The sequence below is a fragment of the Triturus cristatus genome, chromosome 8, assembly GCF_964204655.1.
Source record: "Triturus cristatus chromosome 8, aTriCri1.1, whole genome shotgun sequence".
NCBI lineage: Eukaryota > Metazoa > Chordata > Amphibia > Caudata > Salamandridae > Triturus > Triturus cristatus.
The window spans coordinates 357,841,751-357,862,995 of record NC_140591.1 but is presented as its reverse complement, the minus strand read 5'-3'; the positions used below and the strand labels follow the sequence as shown (position 1 = coordinate 357,862,995).

Sequence of the window (21,245 nt, the reverse complement as noted above, 5' to 3'; positions counted from 1 at the left end):
TCCTAAACAGGACCAGCTCAGGGGTGGTCCTTATCTGGTAGCATTGAGTAATAGGGATACATGACATTTAGAGCAATGTGCCCAGGTAAAATCTGTGCTAGCAATTACTATATTTAAAATAAATTATTGTAAGTGATTGTCATGGTAAGGCCTATTAGTTAGATCTCTATGAAGCCACATGACTACAGCAGCAAACACTTTATTGTAAGAATTGGTTAGTGTATTATTATTGTTGTTATTTGGTCTGAGGTGTCGTCTGGTAGATTTTATTAATTATGTTAATATGTGTATTAATATGGTCTAATGTATTGTGGTGTTTTATCTCGGTTTCATAATTTACAAGTATCTTTCATCATCCTATCGCTCTGTATCTCCCCAACCACCCTGGTCAATGTTGCTATGTAAAACATCTCTGGTACAGGGGCTTCCAAATAAACAAACATACATATAATGTGACTACCTCGCCATAAAAATTAAATCATATAAATGGTCATCACGCATGCATGCAAGAGTTATTTTTTTTTTGAGCGACGCGCTTACCAGTGCTGTAGTTTGAAATTTGGTGGAAATGGAGTCTCCATCTGGATCCTTTATTTTCCTGTTGGTTTCCATTTAGTATTTGGGGTTCTCCTCAAACCTAGGGGGTTGCGCCAGCTAGTTACAGGCGTAGTGTTGGATGAATTTTATAACATTTCAGATAGTTTGGGTGCTGTCTGTCACTCGCTGTGGATGATCCACCCCCTGGAACAACGTGGTGGGGAATGATGTTGGCGTTCTTCAAGGTCGCCTACATCATGGGCAGTCTAAATTGCAAATCTAAGTAGCGTGTCTTTCTATGGCAACTGTGTGCGCTGTTGTTTTGTTTGCCGTCACATGGATTGCACGGGCCTTCTTTGCTTGTCATTACACTTAATTGGTATGAAGTGATGACAAAAGAGAAGCATTGACGTCATTTTTTACTCATTCACTATTAGCTGTATCTTCTGTTTCAAATGAGGTTACAGCATGTTGCAGTTCATCTCTTCCATGGGTAGTACACACGTTAGTGGGTCTGGCTCCGGTAATGCAGATATGAAGAGGGGTTTCCGCTGGAGAGAGGGATGTGCTTTTCTAAAGTCCCTAGGTCTGGATTGTAGGTGGAAATGATTCTCCGTTCATTCTTTCCATTCGTAGTTGCAGTGTGATGGCATACTTTCACATCATTTGCATGTGTTAACACATTAACACCAATCAACACATCTGACTTTAATGTGCTACAACATGCTAACACGGACATACACAAATCTGAACCATCGAACCACAACTGCATACTTAATCAATACAGAGGCACTTGCTCTTGTAGGAAAGCACTTTCTCTTATAAGCCAGACCTATTTGCTTTGCCATTGCTTGTTTATATAGTTCGGGATGCTGCGGCTCTGTTGTTCATATGTGCTATAAATAGCAGGTATTACTAATAACTAATATGATGGTGCTCAATGATGTGGAGGAACTGACTCCTTTTAATTTAGAAAACAATTCAAATATTCTCTTTGCCCCCTCTTATGCCAACCTAACACTACTAGACCGTCTAAATTAGTTGCCACTTTTCTGTTCTGAGGAACAAGAGAACATCTCACCCACTAAGTGCACTGGAGTGGTGCCCCTGAGTTGTGTAGAGACTTGTGAGTATTGACAAATTTACCAAAAGCAAAATCTCCAGGCTGGCTTATTCGAGCGTTCCAGACCGAGGCTGACGTGTTCTCTTTCTTGGCCAATGGGGAGCAGAAACCATTAACTTGCCTGCAAAGAAAGGGGTGTTTTAACTTATGCTTTGCACAAGTATAGTGAGTGCAAATGCACTAATTAAAGCCTGCCTAAAAAAGCAAAAAACAGTCTTCAAATATTGACTTTTCTTTGCATTCTTATTAGTATACAGAGTGCGTGCAAGGTATATTCCACAAATTGTGCTTGTGTGCTCGTGTACTAAAAAGCCAGCAATGGCTGCAACCAGAAGTCGCTATGAACGGGCGCAGTAGATCGCAGAGTCCCCCCAAAATTCCGCTAATCACTGTGTAGCAGAATTTATTCTTGACCACAGCTCCAAAATGGTATGTTGGCAAGCGAGATTTGGCATCCCATAGCAAAATTTCCAGTCACTATGGCGACAACTAGCGAGATTTTCGTAATGCAGGCAGTCACGGATGGTCACAACCGCTTGCAGTCAGAAAGTTGCATCTCGAGTAGAAAATGTACTCTAGCAGAAGGAAAATCAGTTTGAGCGGCTGCGCCAAGTGGTGCTGTTTGCGCTAATTTTTTCAGCGCAGAGCACACTCTTGGTGCTAAATCACAACACGAGCAGCGCAACGTGTCTATTTCCACCTACTGGCTGAACTCCGCGGAGTCGCCCAGAGTTTTTATGTAATCCACAGAATTCCACTGGGTCAAATTCTGCACGTTACACCCAACCTTAGTTGTAAAATATATCCTTTATTTCCTGAAAAATGATGTATCCTTCAGAAATGTCAGAACAAGAAAACATTCAGAAACTTACCTAAAATACCATACCGAGCTGAACGTCAATTGACCAGAATGCCAGGAGTAGCAGATTTAACACAACACCTCCTTTAATCCCAATAACATCACAAGTTTGACTCTTTGTCTTTTTTATTTGCTGCTGATGGGAAAAAACAAGGGCATGTGGTGCAAACCGTTGAATGTTAATTGGTCTGTCACAGGCCGTTTACGTCCTGTGCCTACCTTTGTTACCATGATTCCTGAGACCTGGAGCAGCAAGTGCAGTGAAAGTGCTAGTCTGCGGAGTGAGTAGTCTTTACCTTGGCTGAAGGTCCTAATTTTAGGTAACATTTAGTTCTGGGTTATTGTTCCTAATTTCGTGCAGGGCAGAATTAGGTTATTGTGTACAATTCCATCCACCACTAAAGACTTAATGCACATATAACTAATAGCAATACGTGTAGGTTAATGCACAGTGAAGTCATGGTGTTTTTATCTCATCATGGGTACTGTAATAGGTTCCTCGACACCAAACTCACGAGAAAGGTGTATGGAAAAGGAAGCCTACTACACAGTGATAGGTCGGCTCCATCAGCTGGACAGCTGCCTGCTACGATTGGCCACTTGCTTGAGCGGTCAGGTGTTCAGCGTCACGACTGCGCAGAATCCTCAAATACATACATTTGTTCCATTTGCCTCTAAATATTGGTACCTATAACCAGATGGCTGAAAGACACATCAGAAGGGCCCGTTCAATTGAGCTTTGAGCGCTGAGGATGATAAACTTTTGCTGCAATGAAAGAAGCCCACAAAAATACCAGACAGCAGCCACAGAAATTCATCTGCAGTGATATCATTTGCATTGTCTAACGCCATCCTGGTTTTTAAATCCACTGCTTTTTGCATTCTGGATGTGTTAATTCTTTTATTCTTGCATTGGATGTATGGGCTTACACACTCCACCATACACAGGGGGGTCGGCTGGCAATCTAGGGCTAGCAGAAGGCGTCTCTTAATACACGAGTCTGTATTTTCTTGGTTTTGCAACTCTTCCTCCACGTGTGGTTGCTTCGTTCCAAACATGTGTGGCTTTCCAATCTGGGGTCAGGTGAGCACAGGTTCTCGGCGGCCTGGTGTGGCTTTGCTTTCAGTGTTTGGTGTATTGAAAGGCTTTCTGTTTCTTTGGGGTTTGCTGGATTCAATTCGAGTAACTGAGAGAAACTAACAAGGAAACCCAAGTGCTGCACGCTGTGGCATGCCCTGCACGTGTGAAAGCTTCAGGAAGGCTGGATTTAATATGGGATTCTGGCAGAGAGAAACATGTGAATCAGATTGTTAATCCTTTAATTGTTTGGCGCAGACTTTCCAAAATATTGGAAGCTGCTGAAACAAAAGTAAACCCGTTATTTTTCACACAGGGTAGGTGTAGAAAAGCATAAATGTAAGATTTTGTGTGCGCTTGGTCTCTGTCCTTTTATCCAGGTAAATTAAAGAAGCCAGCATAACATGTAGGCTGGACGGATGTATGACGTTACAACGCATGCTTTTACAACGCATGCCGTTACAACGCATTTTTTACAACGCAAAATCTGTTACAACGCAAGTCTTTACAACGCAAGTCTTTACATCGACTTGCAGTAGATGGTGTGCTAACATTAAAAAAGGGTAATTTACTATTCTAACTCCAGTCCACGTTGCAGTAGGGAAGGTGTTTGGATAGTAAACTACACTATTTTTAATGTTAGCACGCCATCTAGTGCAAGTCGATGTAAAGACTTGCGTTGTAATGGCATGCGTTGTAACAGATTTTGCGTTGTAATAGTTTCGTTGAAATGGTAGTGCGTTGTAAAAGTTGCGTTGTAAAGGTTGTTCCCCAGGCTGGACCCCCATCCCAACAAAATATGGCCTATATTGTAAAACCATTCCATTGGCACACTACAAGATGTCCATTGTTTTCAGTGGACTACACTCACAAAAATGCATGATGTCAACCTTTAACACCACTTTCCATGTACATTCACCTTATAGTATTCATGCCAGACTAAAAAGGGAAACAAGCATTTGCAATGCAATAGGTGTCGCATTTGTGAGAGTTTAAGCTATTGGCACAGTAAATGACAATGCCTTATATTTATCTGTTTTGATAATTAACACATAAATAAAAGTCATTGTCATTTACAATGCCAATAGCTCAAACTCTTGTAAATGCGAGACCTATTTCATTTTAAAAAAAGCCGCCGCCATAGTCCCGGGTTGCTTGGAAAGTGAAAGTGCGCGTGGCGCGCTAAATGTTGCAGGAAAGCATTTGGTGCCTGAAGTAGGAGAAACTTATTAAAGAAAATAGTGCTTCTAGACTAAATAAGACATACCGTGTGATAACAGAAGTAAAAGGGCCAGTCCTCATGGGAGGTTACAAATGAAGACAAGGCAGTACTAACGACGGACTAACAAGCCTATTAACAAATCAGAAGCCAGCATTTACAAAGCCAATGAAAAATATAGGTGGAGAGTGGGCAGAGCTTCGAGTCCATACTCCAATGCAGCATGCCTCGCAGAGCAGCTCATGCGCTGCCCAGGTTCGACCTAAAAAATAAATAATAGGACAACCAAAAGCCAAAGTCAATGGCAGTACTGTGAAAAAAAATGATACAAGGAGGATTCGGTCAACGACTATATTAAAGAGCGCTTAAGATGAGAAAAAGAAAGTGTCTGAGCTGAATGAATGTAAAGAGGAAGAGCATTCCAGCTTGGGATAGAGGAGTTCGTAGGATAAGGATTGGGAAGAAGCACTATGAGAGAGAGAGTTACTAGAAGAAGCGCAGAGATTGTAGTAGTTGAGCAGATTTGAACACGAAGGGGGATTCGATCGAGAAAGTGATGGGCGGACCTAAACACTATACGGAAATAACCAAATGTGAATGGTAAGGAATAGTCTTATAGTCTGCTGTCATTAGTGCTCCTTTCTGTGTGCCCGGCTATGGCGTCACCATGTGGCGAGGTGGACAGATCGAGTGCCCTCAGTAGGGGAAGATGCTGCTCTTGGTGGGGTGTTCAACTCAGTACCTTGGAACAATTGCTCTTCGATAAAGTAGAACTCTTTTTCTACTGGACTGACCTTAAGTCTTACCAAGAGACTAATTCTAAGTACAGTATTGAAAATGGCTGACAACAGAACCTGTGTGTTGGAAGACTGAAGAGAACATTTAAACTTAAAACCTCACCACCTTTGTAATGTTAGAAAGCCTTGTAAGTGGACCTACACCTGCCGCAAAGGAAGGGGATGCTGTGAGAGAGAGCAGCAGCTGCTGCACTATTACTAAGGTGCTGACTAGGAGGTAGGTGGGCTGAATTACTGCATGGAACTTCACTCCGCCTGATTCTGAGTGGGCTGTTGTTCCCGCACTAGGTTTTCCCCTGGTGTTGGAACATCAGACCTAATTTTACTATGCAATGATTCTGCCTGGAATAATAGCACAAGGCTCTGGGTGCAGTAGGGGCGAAGCCCATTTTTTCTGGCCAGGGGAGTGTACAAAGCTAGCTCCCACCAGAACTTAGTTTCCCCTTCCATTCCATAGTCCCCACACCTCCAATCATACCCACATAGAGGCCACTGCATACATTTACTACCTGCACATAACAGGTGGTAAATGTATGCATTAAACACAATGAAAATTGGAATTCAATATGGTTTTATAACCAGAAAATCTGGTCCCATGCGGTAATTCCCCATTCCATAGGGTTCAACTTGTAATTGAATGCATGCAGATTTACCACCACGAAGGTACCATGCAACTAGAAATCAGAACCTAGCAAGCCAATTGGTATGGTAAATAGGAAGTGGAAATGTGTCTGCTGACATTGTTCAGATGGTCGTGCAGTCAGTGGTGTATGTAGACTGAGCTGCACCTTCTACTACCATTAGAACATTTCAGTGGAGAAGTCAGGTGAGTGTGTACAACCACAAGGAGATGAAGCATGTGCATGTGAATGAGAACCCGGCTGGAACCAGATGCTTGTTTTTGATAGAGGTATGCAACAAAGAACTGGGTCTATTGCACAACAGGTGGAAGTATGGAGACTTACTGTATGTCAGAACCTGAAAGAGATCTGGTGGCCAGAAAGGGTCATATTTACTGCTACCATGTACTGTGGCCTACGTTTGGGGTTTAGTGAGTGATACAGAATTTATGAATAATTGACATACTAAATATAGCACGTGTTAAAGGTTTGTTCTGACTATGATTTCTTGGTGGGTCGACAAGTAATTTTGGTGCTGAAGTGAGACATTGTTGAAATGATCAAGACCTTCCTATGGCACTGTAGCTGAGAGGGAATGGTTCTCTAAAATGTTTGGAATTCAGGCAGGAGGTCAGAGTGTGGGCAGGATTAATGTGTATAGTCAAGTTGTGTGAATTTGAAATGCACATTGTTTAGGTGTAGCACTGTCTTGATTTCCATATTGAATTACGTGTATTTGTTGCTGGCATGTGACAGGGGTTTGTGACTCATGGGTGAGTGTGAATTTGAAGTGACCATATTAATTGGTGAATGTGTCTCATCTGAGATGAAGGCAGAGTAAGGGGATGCCGTATGTGTTTGCAGAAGTGGTTGAGTTGGAGTACCATGGCCCTATGTGTCCCTTGATCCTGTAAACAGTAGAGGGTGATTTGTGAGTTGTTCCCTGGTTCTGTGTATGTTACAGGGTGAATGTGAAGATCCCCTGGAATTGTGTCCGTGCTGGAGAACGTTATACTGAAGAAGAAGGTGTGTGATTTCATCATGGTCCTGTGTGCACTAAAGGGTGTTATGTGACTGTTGTTTCCAGAAGATGGGCTCGGAGGAGGGGGTTGGGCGCCACCCTCCCCTCATAAAAAAAATAATCATAATACATTTTTTTTTAAGTGAATAATATATGAGCGGCAGGAGCTGCTCATTTTTTATATTTACTGCTGGTAGGAAGGAGTGCTCCATAAAGCCTTAATGTATTTTGATATACAATATTTTTATGCTTGTGATGTCCCTATAAGAGGTAGGGGCACCACCAAACATTTTATATTTAATGTTGTGAGGGGCTGCAGGAGTGAAGGAGCCCCCCACCAACATTTAGAAAAAAAAGAAAAAGTTGCAGGAAGTCTCCTGTGTCATTGAATACGTGACCCAAGGTGAGTTTACCATATTTTTTAAAGCACTCCATGCTGAAGCTGTATGCTCTTCTGCTAGCATGCGGGGACCCTTTGTGGTTGGTCCTATGGATGCATTTTGTGGCCTGAAGAGTGTTAAAGACTGTAAGCCATGTTTATGGCTGTTTTGACTAAAAATACTTTATTTAAATTATTTTGGTAATAATAATTACTGCCATACATACACATGGAATACATTGAATTATATATTGATAAATTAATGTGCTGATTTAAAGACAAAGGCAATATGTCTGGTTTATATACTTTGATGTGTTGACCCCATGATAAAGTCAATATACCTGTCTTTTATATTTTGGACTTCTGACCCTTTAACAAAGCCTATATATCTGCCTTATTTAGAATGACAGGCTTTATATTGTTACTTTTTGTAAAAAAAAAAAAATTGGAAAGTCAGTAAAAAAAAAACTACGTTTAAAGTGACATTATAGTTGAGTATGGTAATAACATCTTAATTTGCATTCAAAAAAATCAGAAATTCACTGAAAAAGCAAAGGGGAAAGTAACGTTATAGTTAGGTAAAAATGTCAGCTATAACATAGGGCATCATTACGTTGTCGGGCAGACTCATGTCCAGCCAACACCATAGCGGACTTGAACCGCCCGACCATAGGTCGGTGTTTCCATCTGCACAATTTGGATGTGGCTGGCCTATGGGGCAGTTGTAAACATCCATTTTACAATGGCAGCTTATGCGCGGGCGGAAAAGGCCTGCAGCACAAGCTGCCATTGTAAAATGGATGTGTTTTAACATCCCTGCAGCATGTGGCAGGTACTATTGTAGGGACACGGCGCAGGGGTGTTTAGGTGCCCCCAGGCCTCATAGCAGATGCCTCGGAGGGACGGAAGCCTTGCTACGGGCCCCCAAAGACACTTCCCAACAACCTTTCCATGTCTGAGGGAAAGTGCTATCATTAATGGGGACTTATTAGTAAATAAAATATGCCAATTTGGTGTAAGCCAATTCTACCAAGTAGTAAGGAGCGAGCACAAGCACTTTAGCACTGGTTAGCAGTGGTAAAGTGTTCAGAGTCCTAAAAAACAACAAAAACGTGTTCAGAAAACAGGTGTCTCAATTTCACCAAATGGACCCATATCACACCACACCTCAAGAAGCTACACTGGCTCCCGATCCAGAAGAGGTGCCAGTTCAAGCCCTGCACAATGAAGGACGAGCATACATCAAAAAACGCATGACCTTCCACCAACTGACCAGACACCTATGATGTGCCTCCCTCTTCCTCACAGACACCCCCCCAACCCCGGATCCACTGAGGTAACAGCGGAGGATTCTCCTTCTCACACCTGGCGGACAAAGCTTGGCATGACCTTTCCCTGCACCTCAGGACCACCTCATGGCTCCAGGAATTCAGGAAAGGACTGAAGACCTGGCTGTTCAAATGAACAGATCAACATGAAGCAGCTAGCAACTTCAGCGCCTTGAGACCCTCACGTGTGATTTGCCACACTTTATGAATCCCGATTGATTAATTGAGAGGGTGAAGGCAAAAGGTTTGGGGAGGACCCTGCAGAAAGAGCCAAGTACAACATTGACCATGTATAAACCACGAATAACAATAACTTGTTCACCATAAAAACAAATTATCCCCTACTCACTACAGCATTACACCTCATATTTCATTGCCCAAGCATTTGCTTATATACATTCATTTAATTCCAAACACTTTCTGGAAAACAGTCTTCGAAATTACTTGTAAACAGTAGTGGGATATTTCATGGTGCTGATCTTCTTGGGGAATATGCAGTTGGAGCTTGCAGGAGCAAGCTTTGAGGTGAGAGCAGAGGGGTAAAGTAAGAATAGCTTGATATTTTGTGCATTCATCTTGTAGTGGAGTTTCTTGCAACCCAAAATGGGTAGTGGAATGTATTCCAAGTGGAGAAAGGTGTGGTGCAGCAGCTTGCTCTAACTGTGGCCTAGAATGCATGACTGACAGTGCGCCTATTGCAAAACGTGGTAAGCGTTTCCCTTACTAACTTTGTAAGTATTGGAGACCAGGACAAGAAAAAACAAGGGAGACACCACATTTGATTGCAAGGCACCAACAACGAGGAACCAGAGAGCAGAAGCCTTTGTGTACAGGAAACCTGAGAATTTGGAGTCTGAAGAAAGGTGATATCAGAAGCAGCCTCGAGTAGAAAATGAAAAAATAGTAGGTCAAGGAGACAAAGGAACAGAAACTCCTACCCAGAGTAGCAGCTGACTGGAAATACTAAGAACAAACCCAATGATACAGTACTCTAGTACTCATTAGAAATAGGGCAGTCGTGGATCTATCAGTCCCTCATGACAGGAGCAGGTTGTTATTGTGGTATTGGTCAACCATATCATGGGTAAGTAAAAACAAATACATTTGGCTGCAATCAAATATGGCTCAGCCCTAGTTAATGAGATATGTGGGGTGAGATGCACACCTTGTAATCCTTGTTTAAAACTTTCTTTTATTCAAATTTTCTTTCGCAATTCAAATTTTACCAGCGTGCAATACCTGCTTTGCGCTTCGTCTCGTTGCGCTACAACGTAACAAAACCAAAAGGAACCCGTTTCAGTTCCATCAGGCTGCACAGCCCCAACATAATTTGAATCCAATTAATCAATTTCATATGCTTTTCTGTCCTATTTTCTTCATTATTTTGCCATACATTTTTATCCGTTTCTCTTAACTTGTGTTCAATTCATTTTATCCAATCATAGCTTGACGTCGATGTTCACAAAGACACAGGAGTGTAGAGTGGGTTTCACATGCCATGACTTTAATCCAATAACTCAATGCATTTCGGGAAGTACATTATGTTTTAACTTACTTCATTAACTAGAAAGAACATGTGCTTTCACAAAAAAATTTTTTTTAAAAATTAAAAACAAGATTCATCAATTATGGACTGTAATCGTATTTACTAAAGCGTTTATGAATTCATATACCCGGAGCCACTAACATATTGCATCCAATCTATTACGACTCATCCTTAATCACACAAATCTAACCCAGTGCATTATCTCCCAATCATTTTACCCCCTCGGTATGCCGAAAAAAACCTATAACTTTTACCATGAATGTGAATACTACTATTTACTCGTATACGCTTACCATGGCCTGCTGATCAACCCGTTATCTTAAAATAATTCATTTCATCCTTTCATTTCCTGGCATGCGAAGACGCTCAAACCACGTTTGTGTACGAGCTAAATCCATGAGTACTGAAACATCCTTTTATACATTCCCATCCTTGTTTAACATCACCTGGTGATTGACTACACTTGTATACACCGGAACTCTAAACCGGTAATGACAAAGGACTAACTGAACTGCGCTTCAACGGTTATTTAAAAACGATCTCACTGCATCTCCCAGAATACAATATGTTCTAACCCCCCTCCATATACTAATTCACTTGTTACTCCATTTCATTAAATGAGTCCATTCACAGTCTTTTCACAAAATTGTTTGTTCTTGTCAAAATCTTCGTGATGATTTCTTATGAAGAGCTTCCCTCTTCCTAATGGTTTGACACGGAAGAAAACCCGACTCCTGAGTGTTTTTGCCATCTGTAGCACTACTTTAATCACAATCTTACTTCCTGCTTCTTGTAACTTCCTATATTCTCCTTGTAATCATGGGTGCAATCTCAGTTGAGACGAAGGAATTCATGCAATGAGATATGTGGGGTGAGATGCACACCTTGTAATCCTTGTTTAAAACTTTCTTTCATTCAAATTTTCTTTCACCATTCAAATATTACCAGTGTGCAATACCTGCTTAGCACTTCGTCTTGTTGTGCTACAACGTAACAAAACCAAAAAGGAACCCGTTTCAGTTCCATCAGGCTGCACAGCCCCAACATAGTTTGAATCCAATGAATCAATTTCATATGCTTTTCTGTCCAATTTTCTTCGTTATTAGGCCATACATTTTTATCCATTTCTCTTAACTTGTGTTCAATTAATTTTATCCAATCATAGCTTGACATCGATGTTTACAAAGACACAGGAGTGTAGAGTGGGTTTCACATGCCATGACTTTAATCCGATAACCCAATGCATTTCGGGAAGTACATTCCCTTCATCAGGGGCATCTACGAATACAAATGTCTATTTTATGTTTTAACTTACTTCATTAACTAGAAAGAACATTTGCTTAATAAGACACTTTCACAAAAAAAAAAAGTAAAAAAACAAGATTCATCAATTATGCACTGTAATCATATTTACTAAAGCGTTTATGAATGAATTTACCCGGGGCCACTAACATATTGCATCCACTCTACTACGACTCATCCTTGATCACACAAATATAACCCAGCGCATCCCCCAATCATTTTACCCCCTCGGTATGCCAAAAAAACGGTATAACTTTTACCACGAGTAAAAATTAGTATTCACATTCATGGATTACAGTCCATAATTGATTAATTTTTTTTTTTAATTTAAAATTTTGTGAAAGTGTCTTGGTTCAGCCCTAGTTAACACAGACCCATATAGACCACACAGAATGGCACTAATCCATTCCCTCATCAAAAGGTCTACCGAGACACAAAAATATTTGATTACACTACAGTGGGTGACTTAGGTTAGACTGGAGCTATACAAATTCCTACTATAAAGCACACTATAAAGCACACTAAAGCGACAAGCCATGACTTATTCCACTCCACTTCAGGGCATAAAAAAATAACCCATGCTGGAACATAACTGTAGGTCAAACCTAATCTCTCCAAACTTCATTGGCACCACCAGGCCCCGCAGGGTCCTCCACTGATAAATCAACAAAACAGAAACTTCAATCTTCGGTTGAAGCATGGATAGGTCAAGTAAGTGTCAAACACTGTGCTATAAAAAAAACTGTAAGACAACATAACATAAAGCCCATGAAAGAGAAAATGCCAAAGTTTCACATGTTTGAATATCATTTTTGTAGAATTTGAGAATTGTGTTAGATTTTTACATACAGTATTTACTGTTTTTCAATTACACAAAACTCTGGTAGGAAAAAATAATGACGTTTTGTAAAAGACCAACAGAATTGCAAAAAATGGGTCTGCTGTAGAGCATCATTCTGGAAAGAAAATAGAATGCTCCAGAATATTGTCCACTTCTTAAAGGGACTGGAGGACCAGAGAAAGGTGACCTGTACTTCTATTTCCAAGGAACGGGCTTACCTGTCCAAGACAGTAATATTACATTTTTGAACAGGCAGCATTCCCATCATCTTATTATTTTTAACATTCATAATTTTTATTGGTGCATTACATCGTATGCCACTTTAAATTGTTAGCAGTGCATTACATCAAATACCACTTTTAATTGTTAGAAGTGCATTACATCAAATACCACTTTTAATTGTTAGCAGTGTATTACATCAAATACCACTTTTAATTGTTAGCAGTGCATTACATCATATACCACTTTTAATTGTTAGCAGTGCATTGCATTATATGCCACTTTTAATTGTTAGAAGTGTATTATATCAAATACCACTTTTAATTGTTAGAAGTGCATTACATAAAATACCACTTGTAATTGTTAGCAGTGCATTACATTATATGCCACTTTTAATTGTTAGCAGTGCATTACATAAAATACCACTTGTAATTGTTAGCAGTGCATTACATTATATGCCACTTTTAATTGTTTGCAGTGCATTACATCAAATACCACTTTTAATTGTTAGAAGTGCATTACATCAAATACCACTTTTAATTGTTAGCAGTGCATTACATGAATGAAAAGCTTTATTCGGTAAGGAAATTGCATACCATAAAAGCACATACAAATATACATATAAAATAATTCATCACAATTCCTTACAAGTTTTAAAACATTAAAAATATAAAAATATACAGACGGTGCTCGGAAAACAAAACCCCCCAATAGCAGGTTTAGGGTGCAAGGGGGGCTAATCCCAGTTCATCGTAGGGTATGATTAAGTGACTCGAGGGGCCGTCTGAATGAAATTTCGTTTAGAGATTTGCTCTGTGTCGCACGCAAAATTTTAGGAACTTCGCCATGTTAGTTGCCAACTTTCTGTTTCCAACATTTGAAGAGTCATGAAAGCTGGTCTACATTGGGTTAGGCCCAGATGCTTCAAAACAGGAATCAGGTGTAGCTTTCTTGCCTCGGTATAAAATCTACAAAACATGATTGTGTGCAGGGTCGACTGGACAGAGGAGTCATCACAGGGGCATAGAGCCAATTGGGCTGACCAATCATTTGTCGCAGGGAATGTGATTAAGCGGTGAAATATATTCAAGCGCAATCTGGTCAGTAAGAATTTCTCGTAGTTGGTTAAGGCGGAGTTCAGATAGGGCTCTATTTGATCTGTTGTCTGGATATGGAGAAAAGGTTGCACGGTAGTTTTGTTTGATTCAAGTGCCAGACGTAGGTCTATTAGGTGGGTTGAGCATATTTCACGTATTTTTTTTCTGGAGATTTGTTTAGTATTTAGGGGATTGGTAAAAAAGTGTTCGAGTCCTAAGTCAGTAAGAAAGTTTTTGACATAGGTGAGCCAAGTAATGCGTGATCCGTGTTCCAATTTCATACAATCTAAAATGAGTGTCTGTGTGAATTTTAGTTCCGGTGTAGACCAGATGCGATGCCATAAGAGAATTGGCTGCATTCGTATTACGTCTGTGATAAATGGGAGGCCCAGTTCGCTGTGAGTGTTAAAAGTTGAGGTGGATCGCGGAGCTGCCAACAAAAATTTCAGGAAGGAGTTCTCTGTTTTTTGGATTGAGGTGACTCGTGCGGTACCCCATATCCCTGCCCCGTAAATCGCCACGCTAAGACATTTTGTGTTGTAAATGTCTAGCATTTCTTTGGATGCTCTTTTTCCCAGTCTCCGAGCAAACACTCTCAGTGCCGTTGTTGCTTTTAGGAATTGTGAGTTTCTATTCTCTACGGCACTATTCCAGGTGGATTTGTTGTCTATTATGACTCCCAGATAGGGATAGGTAGTAGTGTGTTCTATTTTAGAGTCACTTGAGTAGATATTTTTCCTTTTGCGCAGTTGTTTACCTGAAGTCATTGTGAAGGTTTTCTTGGCGTTGATGTTACATCAAATGCCACTTTTAATTGTTAGCAGTGCATTACATCAAATACCACTTTTAATTGTTAGAAGTGCATTACATCATATACCACTTTTAATAGGCGAACGAGATAGCTGTACATTGTGACAGAGTAACCCGTTCATCAAACTCTACAACAGGCCCAGATTATTTAAATGCTTATATTTTGAGCACTTTTCTTGCAAAAAATAGTTTGTGGGTAAACTATTTTACATGTACTGCCGTATTACGGTTTTCAAATCGCATTGCTGGCTACAAACCATAGAATGTAGGTATTTAAGGGTTTTTCAGACAAAACTCCAACACACAACTCTCGATTCAAGCCTCATCTGTAAAACATAACTGGAATAATTTTGGAGTGTTTAATTAAGATGCTCATCTTGTATGTCATTGTAGTGTGCTACAGTGACTTGTGATTGTTGGAGGTGAGTGGGATGATCACTTTCTAAGGCCGTACTGTGAGGGTCCTCAGTTTTCTTTTATGACACCCCTCTTGACAGGAGCAAAAACATCATGGTGATGGATGCAATGCTGAATTCATCTCAGCCACTGGCAATCGCTCAGGCCGCATCCCAACTCATCCTTTTTTGCCCATCATGTCACCGCAGTTTGGACCCAACAATATGCAAATCAGTCTTGACCCTGTTCCTCAGAGGAACAGTTCAGCCCGATCTGCAAGGCCAGGTCCTCCCTGCACCGGACCACAAGCAACCCAGGACCGGATGCGCCCTTGCTATGGGCTCGTCAGCCAGATATAACTTGGTTCCAGTGGCACAGTGAGCCCAGGACCCACGCCTGGGCATACTCGGCGCACCTAGGGCATGGGGAGCAGGGTCAAGACTGATTTGCATGTGGCTGAGGTCAAACTGAGGTGGCACAGTGGGTAAAAATTGATGTATTGGGGTGTGGCCCGAGGGATTACCAGTGGCTAAGATTAATTTAAGCATTTCATCCATCACTTTGTTGTTTTTGCACCCCTCTTGACAGGGTTTATGCAATGTATAAATTTTGGGCCCGTATAGAAAACCTTATGGCCAAGTTCCTTTATTTAGGATCACAACACTCTAGGGTTACTTGCAATCTCCCCACTTGACCTGCTAATACTCGGTTGATTTAGAAAAAAGTCCTATATCCAGCCAGAGCAAGTATGCACCTTCAATATGGTGAAATTGTAACAGTTTTTGGATTCACAACCCATCAGGCATCCTTCCTGGAATCTGCATCTTGCATAGATTTAGAGGGGTAAGTAAGCTTGTTTTCCCATATGCCCCAGGACTGTCCATCGAGCAGGCAAGTGTGGAGTAAGAAAAATATGCATTTTCAAATGCTTCCTTTTCACTAAGTTCTTCTTATTGTGAATATGTTTCCATATGAGCAAATCCCTTCCCTGCACCCGCAGTGTAAAAGAGAGGTGTTTGGGACACATCTCAATCCAAATGTATAACCCACACCGACTTTTTATAGGTTTAGGGACAGACGGTTGAATGGCGGCAGGGCACAAGTCCTAAAAAAAGAAGTGGGGGGACGCTCCAAGTTAGGTGGTGTCACCGGAAGTGACGTCACGACAGGACGTGACGTCACGAAATGTAGTCCCCTCTAATTAGAAATGTAGTTCCCTCTAATTAACAAAGGTTACAAGGCGATGGGGGCAGGTTCAAGGGGTAAAGCAGAATGTTTACTTTGGAATTCGTCACCGTATTGACACTCAAAGGAGCCGGGAAATTAAAGCTGCGCTTGTTCGGTGCGTATTTATTGGCCACAGTAAATTTGCCAGTCTCCGTCTGAAATGCATGAATACAGACTGACCTTTTCTAATATACGCCCACGAGCGCCCATCTGTCATACTGAACGGCTCCATCAACATGAAACAACTTAAAAAGCTCTGTTCGCCCTCTCTCGACAATAGGAGGTGAGGTTTGGTGAGTGCTCAGCGCGCACGCAGGTGCAGACTCGGTACCGGCTCCATCTTTTGGGTAGGGGGGACGGCGTCCACCCGGTAAAAACCCGGTAAAATAAGTGGGGGGACGCCGTCCACCCGCGTGGTACCCCGACTCGAGCCCTGAATGGCGGAATAATGCAGGGAAATATTCTGCATGCCTTTACCACGCATTTTTCACCCCACATTTTTTTAGAGCGCATATGCTTTTACAAAGTATGCCTTTACCACGCATTGTTTATATATATATATATATAAACAGTGTATTTGTGGGGGAATTCCCCCCACTCCCCCGAACTTACCTCAAATGCGTGGTAAAGGTATACGTTGTAAAAGCATATGCGTTCTAAAACCAAGCGTGGTAAAGGTACAACGTGGTAAAAACCTCGTTGTAAACGCTGTGTCCCGAAAATCCGCTGGAGTGCCCACATTTCTGCTGTAAATGATTCCCAGGGCTGGACAGACATTCATTTCTATAGAGGTGTCAGGGATGTGGCTATTGCGAATGTTGAGAGGGGAAACAGCCTTTACAACGAGGTTTGTACCACGCCCTGGGGATAATTTACAGCAGAAATGTTGGCACGTCCAGCGGATTTTCCGTTGACCTCAGTTGTGTAGAATAGGTTCTTGGATTTGCAAGTCGCAGTTATCTTCCCATATGTGGCAAGAATGGGCGGCAATATTGTGGCTTCGGCCTTGGACTTCCTCCTTCTCCTGATCTTCGATGACAAATACAGAGAATAATTCATGGGTGAGCTTAACTGTGACAAGAACGGTCACTGTGAAGATCGTAAATTAACTTGAAATACATATTTAAACAGTTCAGTTCAAGTAAATGAAAGCCTGCATATCTTTTGAAGTGAGTTCTAATGCGTGAACGCGCCCCCATAAGCGATTCGTTACCAGCCAATGGTGGGTTTCAGGGGAAGTACGTTTGGAAGAAAGGGGTGAAAAGCCAGTCACCCCGCTTCCTTGTTTTCTGTTTGAGTGGGGAGAGAGCTGCATCTTATAATGGAAGCGGGTGTCGTGACGTCACAAGTCAGCTGTGATAAACTATTTTGGCCGGGCAGGGTGTGTTTCTTGTTCTTATTCAGGCGAGGAGATTGTTAGAAGGACATTGTGTATGTTACAGCGCAGTCGTTGTATGCGCCTGTGTATTTCATGTGCACCGTGGTGTTAATATATAACGAAACAAAAGTGTATTTTACGATACAAATCAAAAGAAGGAGCTAACGCTATGTTATGAGGCGCAGTTTTCTGTAGTGCCCTGCAAACCGTTTGCACGGCTTCTTGGCGCTGTGGTGTGCCTCTGGGAGCCTGGCAACGGCGCATCGTCGCGGAAGGTGCTTCTATGAGTGGGACCCAGCCTAGCGTACCGTTGTGTGCGTTTTTATCGGGGCTGGGAGTGTTGTACCCCTGTATCGGGGCTGGGAGTGTTGTACCCCTGTTAGCCTAGATATGACGCTCCATGTGTAACGTCTGATGGGAGAGCTCTACTGGGGGGCGGGGAGGGGAAGGGGGGGGGGGGCACTGGAGCGCCTCCAAAGCACAGGGTGTTCATACTGTTTTTTTAAATTATGGTTAACTGATACTTGTATACTGGACACGCTGCGACTTTTGTTAGGTTAGTGTTGTGCATGCGGTGGTATTTGAGTGCACTCCAGTGCAACGAGCGGCAACAAGCCAAGATGGCTCAGTAGGTTAAGCGCCAACAGCAGTAACAAACAGATCGCAGGTTCATAGCCTGACTGGCTGACTCCATCTGGCAGAGGTCGATAAAAACGTAATATCTTTGAGTAGCTAATAACCGCTCAATTTAGCAAGCGCCCGGAGTTAATTCAATTTGTGAAGTGTTCTGTGCACAAGGGCAACCCTGCTCTGTAAATATTCCCTGTGGTGGTGTTGAAAGTTGCACTCTCGCGAGAGCGTATCTAGGCAGTGAACGGGCGCCGCTGGAATTGTGTTGGTGCGCATGTTTGCTGTGTGAGATATTGTAGTATGAGGGTGCAAACGGGCACTTGTTGCCTGGGTCCCTCCCTGGACAGTGAGAGATGTGGATTTAGCTGGTGGCTTTGAGTGCAGCAAGGCTCGAGCGCGGTGTAAACTAATCAGCCTCCTTGAAGGTGAATGGTGTGGATTAAGTTTGAAACGACTGAAAGGCTTAAGTTAACACCCTTCAATACAAAAGCACGAGCGGTGATTAGGTTAAAGGTAAACAGTTACCCTCTAAGGAAGCGGGCTGATATGTGGATTATTGCACCTAATCACCTTGTGAAAGGTGAAGAGGCCAGCGTGTTGGCTAGAGTGGGCGGGGCTTCCCACGGACTGGCCAATGAGGGGCGGGCAGGAGCTACCTAGGCTTGAATGAACGGGAGGCCCTCTAGCCTAGGGACTTGGACATCCATCAGGCCACAGTGGTCAGCAGCTGCCCTGGGAAAGAGGGGATTATAAGTGTGTGGCACGGATTTGGGCTTGTGTTTACCATGGCACCCCTGGAGGCAGCCTAGAAACCTGTGCTTGGAGACACCCAGGCCTTGCTTGGACCAGGCCGCAGGAGGCGATGGGAGGGCAGCCGTGGAAGGGAAGGCAGCAGGCCGAGAAGGAACGGAAGCCAGGGCTCGCAGTCAGTGTCGGGATGGTAATCATTGGATTCTGCTTCACTCCTAGGCGGCTGAACACCCTGAACAAGTGCGCCTCCATGAAACTCGATGTGAACTTTCAAAGGAAGAAGGTGAGTCCGCGCATGCGCCAGACTCATGCCTGTAACTGTGATATTTCGCGCACTAATGTGAGAATAATTGCACAGAAAAAGATGCATTTTAGATTTAGAAATTACTCAAAGTTTGGGTTAGTACCTGGGAATAATCAGTAAATGTTACCCATTTAAAATACCTACATGCTAAGTTTTAGTTTACATACGTTGATCTGTAAATGGCATATGCAAATGTTGATGTTTAAGCCGCAGAACTACCACTGTTTTCTGTATGACATAATTCTGGTTAGTGTTCTTTTCAAACCGTAATGTTTTTTGTGTTCACTGATATAATGGTTGGAACTGGTTAATGCTTCGAGATTTTATTGGTGCACGGTATGAAAATCGTCCAAAAGTCAATTGATTGTGTGTGTTTGTTGGTTGTGTAGAGTTCATATTTAGTTTCTTAACTGGGTAGTTTAATAGTTTACCAAACCGCTCACTAGTGCTTAATTTTAGATAGATAGATAGATAGATAGTTTAAAAGTTTACCAAACCGCTCACTAGTGCTTAATTTTAGATAGATAGATAGATAGATAGATAGATAGATAGATAGATAGATAGATAGACAGACAGACAGACAGATAGACAGACAGACAGACCGTACCACTGCCGAAAGCTGAGATTGCCGAACCCCTAGCGTGTGCTCAGCCCTGATACCACCCCATGGCCCTTTGCTCCACCACCCAAACCCCCCTCTCTCTCTTTACCTCACTATTGCAGTGTTTCTGTTTCCACCCCGGTTTACGCTCCACTGCCAAGAAAATATACATCGCACTTCGCCACTGTGCGCCTCGTTTTTCTGAAAGTTCTCCAATGTCGAATTATTAACCTGGTACATAAGACAATGTTTTCCGTTTTTGACGCTACCCTGCTAAGACAGACTGTTCTGTTAATTGTTCTTTGACAGACACACTTTGGTGTTATATTTTATTTTGGAGCTGACAAATGATATGGTCTATAGTATACCCATCATTACGTTGGAGAAAGTGCATTGACTTTGCATCAATGACACCGTTTTCTGTGTTGTAACACGTCATCAGTAAGTATTTATTGCAAAGGTCTCTTTACATACTTTCATTTCAGCAATATATCATACGCCTATTTATGTATTGGAAATGGCACTTAACATTCCGTATACTTATTTTTCAAAAGTATTCAATCCGTTAAATATAACAGGAGCATAACACAAACTAGCTAACAAAAAATCTTAAAAGGCAATCAGGGATTCGCCTAAGTGATACTGAGTGTATCTCTAGCGTATCTGGAAGCTTATAGAATGTTTATGCTTCCGTGGATCCATTCTTGCTACGTAAGACGGGCCCATGGAGGGCTTATACAATATCTAATATCTAATAATAAGACAGTCCACCAATCCAATCCTTTCAATTTTCCAAACGTAAATGTTTTATCCGTAAGTGGAAAGCAGACTTTACTTTGTAACTTCCCTGGGAGGGGTGGGTGGCGCGAGCAGAGTGTGACCGTCATAGACAGAAGCACCCAAGGCAGGGCACGAGGTGCCGGGAAGTGACATAACCCCATTAAAAAGAGTGCGCCTTGAGGACTGCGCTTGGAGGAGTATTATCGGTGTGGAGGAGGAGGATAGGTAACAGTAGACCGGATGTCATCCCTAAGTAAGTCAGGGATGTTGTTTGACCTGTCATTAGTAAAACACTTACGACCGGTTCTGTAAATTCAGCACGTTAATCTTAACACACTACGCAGTGCGTAAGTGTAAAAGGCAATGAATGCCATCCAATAAACGGTAGATGTTGAGTTTTCAC

The 21,245-nt window shown here is 42.1% G+C and overlaps 1 protein-coding gene across 4 annotated transcripts in view; it reads left to right on the top strand.

The window, feature by feature from the left end:
• The window catches only part of STARD13 (StAR related lipid transfer domain containing 13), an 802,429-nt gene that overhangs the window by 745,030 nt on the left and 36,154 nt on the right, over nucleotides 1-21,245 (top strand). For all 4 annotated transcript variants that reach the window (XM_085621689.1, XM_085621690.1, XM_085621691.1 and 1 more), the window contains one exon: nucleotides 19,377-19,440. In XM_085621689.1, the coding sequence (XP_085477815.1) occupies nucleotides 19,377-19,440 (64 nt within the window). The remainder of the gene's footprint in view (nucleotides 1-19,376; nucleotides 19,441-21,245) is intronic.